The sequence below is a fragment of the Euphorbia lathyris genome, chromosome 1, assembly GCF_963576675.1.
Source record: "Euphorbia lathyris chromosome 1, ddEupLath1.1, whole genome shotgun sequence".
NCBI lineage: Eukaryota > Viridiplantae > Streptophyta > Magnoliopsida > Malpighiales > Euphorbiaceae > Euphorbia > Euphorbia lathyris.
The window spans coordinates 12710350-12724548 of record NC_088910.1 but is presented as its reverse complement, the minus strand read 5'-3'; the positions used below and the strand labels follow the sequence as shown (position 1 = coordinate 12724548).

General features: G+C 34.7%; 1 protein-coding gene and 1 long non-coding RNA gene across 5 annotated transcripts; one reads left to right on the top strand and one right to left on the bottom strand.

The window, feature by feature from the left end:
- Positions 1-2567: 2567 nt before the first annotated feature.
- LOC136222077 (uncharacterized) lies at positions 2568-4174 on the bottom strand. Its single transcript, XR_010685494.1, has 2 exons — positions 3509-4174; positions 2568-3293 (listed from the first exon to the last, which is right to left on the bottom strand). It is a non-coding gene; the product is annotated as an uncharacterized lncRNA (long non-coding RNA).
- Positions 4175-7151: 2977 nt separating this feature from the next.
- On the top strand, positions 7152-13682 carry LOC136222044 (protein EMSY-LIKE 3). Of its 4 annotated transcripts, none has more exons than XM_066009539.1 (11): positions 7152-7592; positions 8018-8149; positions 8943-9145; positions 9227-9336; positions 9408-9642; positions 9772-9957; positions 10043-10111; positions 11761-12006; positions 12085-12153; positions 12224-12287; positions 13323-13682. In XM_066009539.1, the coding sequence occupies exons 2-11, from the start codon at positions 8122-8124 to the stop codon at positions 13505-13507; spliced, it is 1395 nt and encodes a 464-aa protein (XP_065865611.1). In that variant the 5' UTR covers positions 7152-7592; positions 8018-8121; the 3' UTR covers positions 13508-13682. The 4 variants fall into 4 exon arrangements, with proteins under 4 accessions (XP_065865611.1, XP_065865594.1, XP_065865598.1 ...); XM_066009522.1 differs by having other exon boundaries at positions 7156-7592; positions 9763-9957; XM_066009526.1 differs by having other exon boundaries at positions 7156-7710; positions 9763-9957.
- The last annotated feature ends 517 nt before the right edge of the window (positions 13683-14199 follow it).

The window sequence follows — 14199 nt, the reverse complement described above, 5'->3', positions numbered from 1 at the left end:
CAAATCTAAGGATGTTGTCAAAGAGGCATGTTTTACCTAGGAAAGGGAATCCAATTCCTTAATGGGCTTGGGGTAATGGGCAAACCTAAAGTGGGGTAAACCCATAATCTAAAATGGGTAAAGGGAATGAAATTTTTTTCCTAAACAAACAAGAACAAATGGAATGAAACCCTCCCATTCCCATTCACATTCCTAAAGATCCCGAACCAAACGCCCCCTAAAGATAGAGAGAAGCCAACCACTCAGCTTCCTCTACCCATTGCCTTAATTTAGGCATTAAACAACTTTTCTCTTCATCCCTACATAAACCCACTCCTTCTCCCACCATCTCATAACCATTTTTTACTCCATTTTCAAGCAGCAAAACAGAAGAAAACCCCATCTCTTTATCTATTGCAATCCAAATTAGAAAATGATGTATTGATTGAAACCCAAATTAGAAAATGGTGAAGGGATATCGTGTAGAAGTAGAAACATCATTAAGGAATTCAATTAATTGACATATTAATACAAGGATCAATCATACAATATATTGAGGGCATAAGCAAAGAGTGAAAAACAAAGACACCCAGATGGAGACCTTTAAGTAACAACAATGGGGAAGAAATCCCTGACCTGTGAAACAAATCAATTACACAGAATTTGAATACAAATTGTAGCAACAAATTCTACTAAAATAAAAGTAAACACAACTAGAAAATACCAAGAAAATAGGCATAAAATTCTACCAAGCGTATTTGGCTCTTCACGCTAATACCAACGACACAATCTCAGTCAGATTTTGCCCAAATCATGATCAACCTGATTCTAAATACAAGTTCAAACCAACCTCATCTTTAAACTGTAAATTATATCCCAAATCTCAATAGATTGCAATCACCCCTCAAAAGTATAACAGATAAACGTGAATGATAGGAGAAAAAGGGAGGGAAAAAAATAGAGGAAAAGAAAAACAAATAGTGAGGTAAAGAAAAATAAAGGAAAATAACCAAATAATAAAAACAAGTATAATTTTAATTAAATTAAATTTCTTAAAGTACAGTAGAAAACATGAGGGGCAGAGAAAATAATAATTTATATGATAATACAATATTTATCATATATTTTTTTGTTAACATAAAATAAAAACTTATTTGACAATTAGTAGTATATTGGGCTGAGTGACTTGGAAACTTCGGAGAGTATCCATTAGTATCACTGCAGGGTCTGTATTTTCTGGATCCGACTCGTCATTGATGAATACAGTATCTTCCAAGTTTTTGATAAGCGAAGTTCCCTCTTTGTCTTTGGATTTGGACTATTCGGTGTTGCTAATGACATGCTTTGTTGAGTAAGTATTGGGAGAGAAGTTCCTACCATGATTCCTTTCCATTTTATATAGAGAGATCAGTATTTCATTCCACACTCACTGTATTAAATGATGAGATATCGCTAATATTCGGGGATCTTTTGACGAGTTATTCTATCTTGTGTCGTGGAGGAGTCATTGAATACATTTCGTCGATCAAGTTAGTGTTATGATAAAGAGTGCGGAAAGACAAAAACAAATCCCTATTTGAATACCATCTAATGGTATTTATAGATTCTAGGTTGAGACGATGAGATTTGAATGACTTTGGACCCAAATGGACACAAGATTTGCATCCCATTTGGTACTTTCTAGTAAGGGTGAGTACGGTTCGGTATAATTTGGGGATTTGAAAATCTCCAGAATTGTATCTCATAAAGTTAACGGTACAATTCGGTTCGGTCCTACAAAAAAAGTCAACGGTTCAACCCGATTTTGGATCTTTTTTTTTCTGATATTCGGTCTGGACTAGAATCTCGAACATATTTACTAAGTAATATTAGGTATTTGAAAATTTCCAAAATTGTACCTAATTAATGTCAACGTACAATTCAGTTCGGTCCTATAGAAAAAGTCAACAATTCAATCCAATTTTGAAGCTTTTTTTTTGGTATTCAGTCTAGTTCAAGAATCTCTGAGATCCATGCCCAGCCTTACTTTCTAGTTATAAGTATTGTTTCCCAACTTGGTATTATGGGTCTAGCTTGCATTGGTTTCCTGTTCCGTGTACTGTATTTTAGTTAATTCTTTTATGATTTAATTGGACTTTTTTTAAGGCAAACTGTAGAAATCTTATTAGGGACTTAATCGATCCCGAAAAAGAATGTCATCAAGAAATACAGGAATGAATAAATGAATGAAATAATTGTAGATATCCATTTTGCCCGGGGTAATTTCTCATTTTTTTTGTAATTTTACGTTTTTATAACACATTCTTATTTTATAAATATTTATTTACTAAATATAGTGAGTAAATTGTAGTTAATCATATTTTACAAAAGAGAAGAGAAATATTCTTAATAGTCATAAAATTGGTTAAATGTTTATGTTATAAGGATTTAATCAATCAATTAAGATATTAGTTATTAATTAAGTGAATGTTATTTTTACGTTAATATGTTTATAATGAGATTTAATTGGATAAATTTTATATATTTTAAAGATAAAGAGAAATCTAAGATGTTTATGTGATAAACATTTGATTTTTGAAATAGGAGTATGTACAATATTTTATCACCCAGAATTATAAAGAGCTGAAACCCATATCCATTCTAACAAGTTCAAAGGCTCAAACCCAATTTAAAAGACCATTTCCAATGATCAACAATTCCATTACAAGCCCGAATACGAGATACAAAGTAACAATACAACAGAAATACCAAAAAAAATACAAGCTCAAATACATACTAAAAATGTAATAATACAAATAAAATATACTACTTAGCCAACAAGTTCTATTGTTGTTTTTCTATAAATAGAGAGGCAAAACAGACAAGAGAGGGAGGGACTTCTCCATTCTCAACTTCCTTCCTTCGTGTCTTTCTTCTTCACACCAGGTTTGAGTTCTGATTTTTCTTCTTTCTTATTCTTTCTGCTTTCTGCTCTTCTCCTTCTTCAATCTTTCTGCTTCTGCTTCTGGTTTGGAGGAGTTTTGTCTTCCTCTCAAGGCCAGGTCCTGGTTTTGAGGAGAAGACAGAGTAGTAACTTTCTTTTTCTCTATTCCTAAACATCCATCATTCACCATTTTCTTCTTCCTAATCTATCTTCAAGCCCGGTTCTGGTTTTGAGTAGAATTTCTGTTTCTCATTCTTAAATTTTCCTCTTTTCTTTCTTCTAAGCTGTCTTTAACCCAGGATCTGTTTTTTCAAGATGAGTTCTACCAAAAACAGGGCAAAATCTTTCTTTTCTCTCTTGCACCCATTTGACCCTCATCAAACTCCAATCCCTGTAAAAATAAATCAATACCAGCCAATACAATCAAACAAAAAAGGAACCTTTTATTGTTCCAGCAAATACAAAAGCCAAGGGAAGCTTGGTCCCTGTCAATGGCTACATTTCACACCAGAAAAATGCAAGATCTGAGTTTTTTTAGTGAGATTACGAAAATCTCATTTCTGTTCTAAAATGAAATATAACTATACTGAATCAATGCAATCTTACCTCTAAGGGAGTCTACGTCGGAATGGACAACCATCTGCCGCCTCTAAGACCGTCACCGCAGATCGTCTTCATCCGATCCGAGTTACTCGCGATTCAGATGGAGGAGGAACGAACCGCTGTCACACCAACTCCATGATCGTTCATTCCGAGCAGATCTAAACGAAAGAGTATAGATCAGAGAAAAGGTAAGCAATAAAACGAAAAACGAAAAATAAATAGCAAGAAATAAAAGTCATAGAGGAGATGAGAAGCGGGATCCTTACCATGTAACTAACAATGGCACCGCGAAGAGGAGCGGACCGGAATGACGGACAGTTGGAGGCGGCGGAGGTCGAGAAGATGGCGTCGGCTGCCGCGAGGTCTGTCTCCAAATATCGAGAGGAAGAAAAAGAGAAGGAAACAAGAAGAAGAGAGGTGGCCGGGGCAAAGAACTCACCGGAAGCCATGGGAGCTCCGGTTTCGGTTTTGAAAGGGAAGAGGAAGAAGATGAACGATGGTGGCTGCTGGAACAAATGAGAAAGTAAAACCCTAAATCCAAAATTATACTCTTTATTTTCATTCGGACCCCTTAATTTATCGTTGTGTTAAAAACTAACCCCTCCGTGTTCTGATCAGGCCCCTAACATTTTTAACTAAGTTCAATCGAGTCCCTCCGAATCACACTTACCCCCCTCTCATTTATTGCTTTATGAATTCGGCCCCCCTATTATTTTAATTGCTTCGATAAAGTCCCTCCACGTTTTAATTAGGTTTCTACTTGTTTAGAGTAAGTTCAATCAAGTCCTTATTAATTACCTATCACTCCCCATTTTTTATTAATTTGTGAATGCAACCCCTTTTGTTTTAAGTTTTCAATCAAATCCCTTAATCCAAATTAAATGGGCTGAGGCAAGCCCAACTTCGCTCCTCTCAGGTTTGAGGTAAAAAAGTTCAGGCCCATTTTTCTTTTATTTTCACTGCATTAAATCTAAATAATTGGTTCCAATTTAATTAATGGATTAATTTATCTAGTTGAGTTTTAATTTCTATGGACTGCTTCAAATCCCAATAGTTTGGAATTAACTATTTTTATGGCTCAATCTATTTATTTTCATGCACGTGTATTTTATGGCGATTAACATAGCGCATTATATAAATTTTACGAGTTATGAATGTTATTTATTTTATTATAAGGTTAATTTTTCATATATAATTTATTTTGTTAAATTTAATCATAGATATATTAATTACTTAAATATCTCCTAAATTATTTTCATTGCCAAATACCATGTCTTAGGATTAGATTCTTCACGTTAATTTTATTTTATAAATTTATGCGCGCATAATTAGTTTAATTCGTTAAATAATATAAATATATTGTGTATATGTGATATACCTGATTCTAAAACCAAAATAAATCGACTCAAGATGAATATCTTGAATTTTTATAAATCAAATCCAGTCCAAATCGATGAGAAAACCTTGTTCAGATCTATTAAGAATATTTAAAATGTTCTTTACTAGAGTTCATATTTTATTTCGCGTATATGTGATATATGTAAAATAAATTTGAATCTTAATCCAACATGATTACGTATATGTGATACACGTAACTCCAAACAAAAAACAATCCAATTCGAGATGTTATCTCGAATCAATTAATCAAATTAATTTAAATCGATATAAAAATGTCATTCGAATTCAATAATACATTTAAAGTATTCCTTATTAAAATTCATATTTTACTTATGGTATATGTGATATACTATGGTGAGATTAGATTTTTAATTCGCTAAATACAATTACGTGTATTTTATATACGTAATTCTAAATAAAATAAAAAAACCTTAACCCAATAACTTTAAAAAGCACACGAGTACTCGGCTTGCATCAACAATCCAAAATATAACAAACAATTAACACAAAAACCACATCTTTCTAGTACTAATATTTGGGCGGGGTAGGGTGATTAATCAAGTTCTTCTTCCCTACACGTAACCGACAAACGAACCAAAAATCACTATTTCGCAGACCCCCTTATCCATTAAAATTCAACCATTTCCGGTGTCCAATCACGCCTTAATTCTGATTGGTGGCGACTCTAAAAAATAGTTTTAATTAGAAAAAACTATTAACCGATATAGCTTCCGGTGTTCGTGCTTGAAAAATCCGGTAGCGACAATAATTAGCATAGAAACGAGCATTACGAGCCAAAACATGTGCCGCCTCGTTCGCTAACCTCGGAGTAAACTCCACCGAACAATTTTGGTGGTTATGAATAAAATTTCTAACCTCTTCTATTACCGAGCCATATTCAGATAGATCGCGCTTCCTTTGTTTTACGTTACCCACCACTACCTTTGCGTCTGTTTCGAAAATAACAGAGTTGTAGCCCTGTTGTATAGCCCAATCCATACTAGAACGCAATGCTAAGGTAGATTTATATATTGGGATAATGACTAAATTTAAAGTGTAGATTTATCCTAACGTATAAAATAATGTAAATTTAATCTTAATGTTTCTAAGTAAGATCAATTTTAACACTGTATTATTAAAAATTAGAAAATACTGGGTTGACTATTATTTAACTGTCACATTGAACATTCTAAACAAGTTTTGTGTAACTATATTAATAACACAGTAAATGTTTCAAAAAAACACAGTAAATATTTGAGACAGTTTAACAACAAAATTTGTGATTAACTTATCTATAGCATATTTAGCTTTTAGCATTTTAACAATTCTTTTTTTTTAATTTGTTAGTAATACAATAAATATCTTAGATATAATTAATATTTGGAAGGTCTGAAGTAGTAGATAAATACCAATCGAACTAGTTTTTTCTAATTTTTGATGATGTACGATTAAAATTGATCTTGCTTTAAAACATTAAAACTAAATTTACACAATTTCATAACATATAGTTTTCTTAAAATGTCAAGGATAAATATCCCAAATATATTTCATACATTCTTTGAGAAAAAAAATATATTCGATAAATATAGGGTTAAGGTGCAAAAATACCCCTAACGTTTTGGGTCAGGAGCAATTTTACCCTTAACGTCTAAAATGGTGCAGTTTTACCCCTAACGTTAGAAGTCAAGAGCAATTTTACCCCTAACGTTGATAAATTGGGTCAATTTCAGACACTATTATAAAACACAGATATTTTTATTCATTATTCTATGCCAATTGCATAATAATTCGTTCTAAAAAATGATTTCATGTTTTTTATAATTTAATAATGGAATTTGAGATTAATATTTATAAATTCGGTGGATTTTTTGAATTTTTTTGTCTAATCCGTACAAAAAAATGGTATATTTTTTTTATTTTTTTCACATCCCAACGAATGTTTGTGATTTGTTACTGATAAAATAACACACATATGAAGCGTAGATAACGAGATTCATGACTGAGAAGATAGTTTGATGAATTATTTCTCAAATTGATCCAATTTATTAACGTTAGGGGTAAAATTGTTCTTGGCTTCCAACGTTAGGGGTAAAATTGCTCCTGGCCTAAAATGTTAGGGGTATTTTTGCACCTTAACCCATAAATATATTATTCATATTTGACCGTTGTAAGAAATATCGAAGACAATGAAAAGAAAGTCAAAACGGCGTCATTTTGGTAGTCGTTGCGGAACTCAAACTCAATCATTAACGAAAAAAAATTAAGCGCGATAAGGAATTTGAAGTCCGCATTCCCTCTCATTCAACCTACACTCATCGTTCTCGCCGTGTGATCAAATCTCTAATAATTTATCAAGCCAATTCACACTCAATTCCTCCATTAATCCCTTAATTTCCCGTCAAAATTACTCGGCACAATCCTTAGAACTACGATTCAAGCTCAAAATTTGAAGTTCTAGACCCATCTCGAGATCGCTGCCGAGGGCACATACTAAACGCCCAATTGGTGTTTTTGAAGACGGCGCCGGCCTCTCTTTGCAGCTTTGGAATTGGAGTCTGGCTTGAATAACGTGGAATTGGCTTTAAATTGATCATTCTGCTTGCTCCGGGGAGCTCATAGTTGGAGTCTCTTTGCAAGGGTTTGCAAGCATCGAAGTAATGCGACACATTTAAGCTCCAAAGTCGAAGAGGTATGGTGAAAATTACGGTCCTTGACTTCCTTGAACTGCCAGTAGCTCGTGTTTGTTTTGAAGCAATAGATCAATTTCAGTGCTCAATGAGGTTATTGAAGCCTTTTTAGTGTAGGAGGTATTTTATGGACTTTCTGGCCTTTGTTCATAGCTTCTATTGGTGGGTCTTTTTTTCGAGATTTTAGGAGGTTCATGTTGTGAATTATGCTCCTAAGTTCTTGAATTTGTTTTCAAGTTCTGCTCATAAGGTATATGTTTGTATTTAAATGGAATACTATTTGACAAGATTGGCGAGACTTAGTTTTGCATTTGGCTGTTAGTAATTTTTTTTATCGTTTATAGTTCCCTGGAGCTTAAATACTTGAGATTTACTATTGAAGTTTAAATGGGAAATTCATGAATTTTGTGCTTGGTTTATCTTTCAGGTCTTTTGTTGCTTATATTTGAAGGAGTTGATTGGCGTTTTTTCATTTTTAATATTTGGTGAGTTTACTTGCAAGTTTTGAGGGCTTGGTTCTGACCTGTAGCAATGGACTACGAGCTTTCTGATAGCAGCGGTAAGTTAACAGTTTTTTTTAATCTTTTAATGTAGTTTGGTTGTGGGCTCTGGAAAATTTCACAGATCATTGTTTACCGTTAATGTGAGGTTTGTTTCATTATTCAAAGTAAAGAGGAGAAACTAGTAATTATACTTCCAAGCTTGAATTCATAGACTCGAAAGTTTGTTTCAGAGTACTCCACAGGTTATTCTTTGGGTGACGTTGTTGTTGATTGTATTATAGGAATAAGAGGTGTCCGTTATGTTTGAAGTTATTTCTTAAACCGGGATGTTAATAGCTTGTAAATCATTGTAGTTATGTTATGTCTGATGTCAATATGGGAATTAAGTTATCCTATGTTTTGGCTCAAGTAGTAAATGATGTGATATCATCAGTTTACAGTCACAAATTTTCACATACCACTTCCAAAAGGAAGTTTTTTCTCGGGAGATACCTCATATAGAAAAAGCATTGAATGGTGACTTGGAAAGAAGAACATTGTCAAGTAATAATGAGTCGCACTTTCATGCACATTGAACTGTTGAAGTCATCAGTTACAATATTTGTTAGCATATATAGCTGTATCAAAGGTCACCAGGCATTTTGGACTTACATTTACGCAAATAATCATAAGCATAGAATAGTTGTGCTGACTGTCGTATGGAGAGCATGAGGTTCAGTTGCTTAAGTTATGTATTATTTGATTTTTGTTCTTTTAAATTGTAATAGTTCTCAATTACATTTGTATCCTCTTGTTTCACTGGTGCATTTTCATTTATGATATAGCTTGTTTTCTTCATTGTAATCGCAGGAACTGATGATGACCTTCCACCAACACATCGAAATAGATTCCAGAGTGGGGTACGACCTCCTGGAAATGGAAGAGCAGGTGTTGGTTCTGCTCCATTACCTAGGATGCATGGTGATATGGAGACACAAATACACAACATCGAGCAAGAAGCATATGCTTCAGTTTTACGGGCATTTAAAGCTCAATCAGATGCTATCACTTGGGTATTGTATAGTTCTCATGTGTTCTATTTGCTTTCTATTAAATGTTAAAGTTTGATTATTCTCCACTGTTTTTCTAACCAGGACAAGGAGGGTTTAATTACAGAACTTAGAAGAGAGCTACGAGTATCAGATGAGGAGCACAGAGAGCTCCTGTCCAGGGTTAATGCTGATGAAATAATACAGAGGATAAGGTTTAATTATTTCATGGTATGTTAGTTGGAGCAGCTTTTAAAAAAAATAATCTAACATTTGCTGATGCTAGGGAATGGCGAAAGAAAAATGGGCTCCAATCCAGTATGCCAAGCGCGGTGCAGCCTGCTCTGGATCCCATTCCTAGTCCAACTGTTTCAGCATCACGGAAGAAACAGAAAACATCACAATCAGTAGCTTCATTGTCCATGGGTGCGCCATCTCCTGCACTACCATCTATGCAGCCATCTTCATCAGCTTTAAGACGAGGTCCTCCACCAGGACCTAGGACGAAGAAACCTAAATCAGTAAGTCAAATAGCTGTTTAGTATGAGGAAAACAGCAAGTTGATTTACATATGTTGCTCCATTAGTACCTTCATTTTTTTTGGTTAACATGACAAGTTGTCTGCTGCAACTTCAATGAAGTCCATGCAGTACCCTTCTACAGTTTTGACTGGGAGAGCTCAAGGTCCCAACCGAAATTCATCAGGTGCATTTGTAAGTAATGAACCTGCAGAGGCAACCAGTTACGATCCATTGATTGGAAGGAAAGTATGGACACGGTGGCCTGAAGATAATCACTTCTATCAAGCTGTTATAACCGACTACAATCCAATTGAGGTGCATTTTATTTGCCTGTTGACAGTTCAGCGATCAGTTTATTATGGTTATTTTTTTGACATGATCATATTCCACCTATTGACAGGGAAGACATGCTTTGGTTTATGACATGAACACGACAGATGAGACATGGGAATGGGTTAATCTCAAAGAGGTAAAGTTATTGCCATTTCTTATAAGCTAATAGTAATAACTCTACATGGTTCGTTTTACTTAAGTTGTTCTCATGTAAATATAAGCTATAAATGATGATTTTTGTAAACATGTAGGGTGTTGGAATTTATATATGTTCTTTAGTTGAGTCGAAGTTCTATTAAATGTCAATCATCATTGGTCGTACCTGATATGATGTTATATGAAGCCTTAATGGTACATATTTATTGCCAGAGTTACCATGCAGGACAACTAATTGTTGTGATAAACTGCTACTATTATATTACTTGCTGTTGCTGAGTGCTGAGTGCTGATATGATACTAAGGCATAAACAATACAATAGTTGGACCAAAGTAATTATTAAAATGAAACTTCATGCCCCCCCCTGCATTTCTCTTTATGTGCGACCAAGGGAGGTTCATTTATGAAAGTTGTTGTGCATTATTTAGCTTTCTTTAGGATTTGGCCTGAACTGTTCGGCAGATTCCCACGCATTACGCACCCGTTTTCCACTTTGTTCTCAACTCTTTGGTAAAAAAGAAAAAGCAAGAATACAGGTTTACGGAGCTTAAAAGGCTTTAGTTTCTTTGTAAGAAAGTTTAGCGTTGAGAAGTGAAAGGAGCCTCGCATCGCAACTAATAGAAAAAACTACTACTAAACTAGACTAGTAGTTGAGTGGTCCTTGTTGTTTGGATCTTGCCTGGGTCCCAGCTTCCCAAGCTCTATGCATATTTCATATTGAGTTTTGCTACAGCTTTTGACATGTCAATAATTTTTTGGGCATTTTTAACTTTTATATGGCAATAATTTTTTTTTTGAGGAATTTGATGCATAGTAAGGGTAACTTACATTCATGGCTCCTGAACTATAGTGCTACTAACATTCTGGCCCCCTAAACTTCATTTCTTGACATAAAAATCCATGAACTTTACATTTTGTAACATTAAATTCCAAATCAACAAAACATCATTAAACAATTAACGAAATGATGAGGAAAAATTAGGTATTTGACCATTATTTGGTGACATGGATAAAAAACAGAGTTAATGATGTAGTCAAACTTGTCCATGTCATCATTTTGTTAAATCTTTTTTTATGGATTCTTGTTGATTTGGACTTCACTGTTACAGAATATAAAGTTCAATGATTTTTATGTCAAGAAATGAACTTTAAGGCTCATAATATTAGTAGCGCCACTATAGTTCAGGGGCCATGGATCTCTTTTACCTTGCATAGTAAATTACACTGTGGCATCTTCAGGATAAAACCTTCCATGTTGGTTAGTCATCTTTTCTTGGTAATATGGCTTCCCAAGTATTGATTTTATGGGGGAGCACTGAGTTCAAGGATACGGAAGTCGTCTCTACGACTGGGGTTGCACACACAACTAATTGGCATTTGGTTCAATGATACAGAAGTCGTCTCTATGACTGGTGTTGCACACACAACTAATTGGCATTTGGTTCAATGATACGGAAGTCGTCTCTATGACTGGGGTTGCAAGTGTGATTACTAATCAGAGCCTTGAACCAAAAAACTAAAAAGAAATATTTTCTCTCCCACGTGTTTAGTGATTAACAACTTATCTTGAAAATGTTCCATTTTGAAAAGGTACTATCTTTTTCATAAACATTTGTGTTACTCAACAGATATCTCCAGAAGATATTAGGTGGGACAGCGAGGATCCAGGAATTGCTCGTAGAGGAGGCCAACCTGGACTGGGCCGTGGGAATAAGAAGCCCATGTCACGGGCCGCAGCAATATTTGGTTCAGGACGAGGTAGAGGAACCATGAAAGGACACTCCAAAAAAGAATTCCCTTTAACACAAAATGGTATTGGAAAGAAGGCATTAGGTGATATTGAGATACTTCACACAGATTCTCTGATCAAGGAGGTAAGAGAGAGCACGGCTGAGCTTTCCAATGAATTCGCAATTGTGTAACTTGTCACTTACATTGCAATTTTTCCGCAGGTGGAAAAGATTTTTGGTGCTAACCATCCAGATCTAATGGAAATTGAGAAAGCAAAGAAAGTGCTGAAAGTGAGAACGAAATATCTTGTTTGATTATATGGCTTTCTCTTGCAGGATTCTTATGCTTTCTTTGATGCAGGATCACGAACAATCTCTGCTTGATGCCATTACAAGGCTCGAAGATGCATCTGATGGTGAAAGCGGTAATAACTAACTGCACATAACCGTGTTTATATGGGTAAAATGTGCTTGACGGTCATTGTAGTTGGAGTTTGTTTCACAAAGTTCACTGAACTTCATTTTCTTTTAATAAAATCACTAAACTCCACCTTTGGTTTCAATACTGTCATTATGGCCAATATTTGTACAAAAGCTCACTGGAATGTTGACGTTAACGTGACTCGGAAGAAATTGACTGTATCATGGCAGATAAGTTTGACTTTTATAGCTGAAATCTGACAACCACATTTGTGCAATGTGGCACATCCTATGCCATAACAAAATAAATAAAAATTACATCATTGTTTGACGTGGCGCGTATTTAGCTATCAATGCTAAGTCAACATGTTGGTGAGATTTTATACACAATTGACCGAAATGTTTTTATCGAAATTTAATGTACTTTCAGTGATTTGATTGAAAGACTACGAAGTTCAGTGATATTTGTAAAATAGACCTCAAACTTCAGCGATCTTTGTGCTATAATATCATATTATAGCGATCTTTGTGCTTATATTATAGCGTTGAAATAGACAAATTTGAAGTATGTTGTATCATCCAATTTATTTATGGACATTCAGATTAGCCTGTAATATTTTTCTACTGTTATACCATTTTGCTAGTCTTGTTTCAATTCAATGCAAGAGAATGTTACCAAATTGTTCACCAATTTTTGTATCTGTTACTGTAATTAACTTCTTGTTTTAAGCTCCAATGCTGATAATATTTCTGAGATATGAACTACATGAATTTTTGAGGGCGAGCTTTGGCGCAACGGTAAACGTTGTCGCCGTGTGGCCTCTTGTCAAAAAAATGGTAGGGAAAGGCTTGCCCTCAATACACCTTTGTGGTGGGGACCCCTTTCCGGACCCTCGCTTAGCGGAGACGCGTAGTGCACCGGACTGCCCTTTTTATGAATTTTTGGGCACAATTTGCTCATGATATGGATTTTACTCTAGAAAACTGCACAGAATTAGTAATGTGCTCTGTTATTTTTCACACCTTTGGCTTTGAATCAGATGGAGAACATCCATTTTCACATGGAAAATCAATGGACCAAGAAAGAGGATGGAGAAGAAGAGGATATGATGAGATGGGTGGTGGAGATAGTAGTAGATTGTTGGTTGAAGGCTCAAATGGCAATAAAATGGGAAGAGAAAGCAGAGTTGTTGAACATCAAGAAAATGGTGATGATGGCATGTAATGATTAGGAGCTTAATTAATTACTTATGTTTACCCTCATTTGTATCATATTACTAATTTAATGACTTGCTAAGTTTATTGGTTAGAAGTGTGAATGTGTCAATGAAGTGTGTAGCTCTGTCCCTATTTAATTTGGGAAAAGTTCAAAATGAAAAAATCCTTAGTAGTTTCGTGTTTCGATCGAGGATTATGAATTTTTTGTGATTTTCGAAGGAATTTGCGATAATGCAATTAAAATATCTGCGCAAGTATTTTGCTTTGCTAATTTTACAGTAATTCAAATTTGTTCGTTTGAATTTTTTATATACTGTCCTATTTTCTAAATGAGAAAAGATTGATGGAATAAAAATACTTTTACCAATCATTTGTGATATAAAAATTCCAGGTAAAAAGCGTCCATGGTCATTAAGTCATTAAAGTCACTACATCCGAATCCGGCGATGTGCTCCAGTAGAATGCTAACGACAGCTCATTGACACATTATAGACATGATTGGAGAAGCAGTCATGTGACAGCCACATGTTGTTCACATGGCTGTTGAATGTCAGTTAATGTGATTTTTTTTTTCCTTTTTAGACACTTAGCAACCATATGGATGACATGTGGTTGGCACACGTGGCTACTCTAATTATGTTTATGACATGTCGCTGTCGTTAGCATTCTGCTGGAGCACGTCGTCGGATTCAGATGTAC

What these genes read in the sequence shown, in the direction of transcription:
- LOC136222044 (XM_066009522.1), top strand. Translation starts at nt 8,122, where the DNA reads ATGGACTACGAGCTTTCTGATAGCAGCG. An exon ending in CAGATTCTCTGATCAAGGAG is followed by an intron (nt 12,007 to 12,084) that starts GTAAGAGAGAGC and finishes ATTTTTCCGCAG; the next exon opens with GTGGAAAAGATTTTTGGTGC. An exon ending in TGCATCTGATGGTGAAAGCG is followed by an intron (nt 12,288 to 13,322) that starts GTAATAACTAAC and finishes GCTTTGAATCAG; the next exon opens with ATGGAGAACATCCATTTTCA.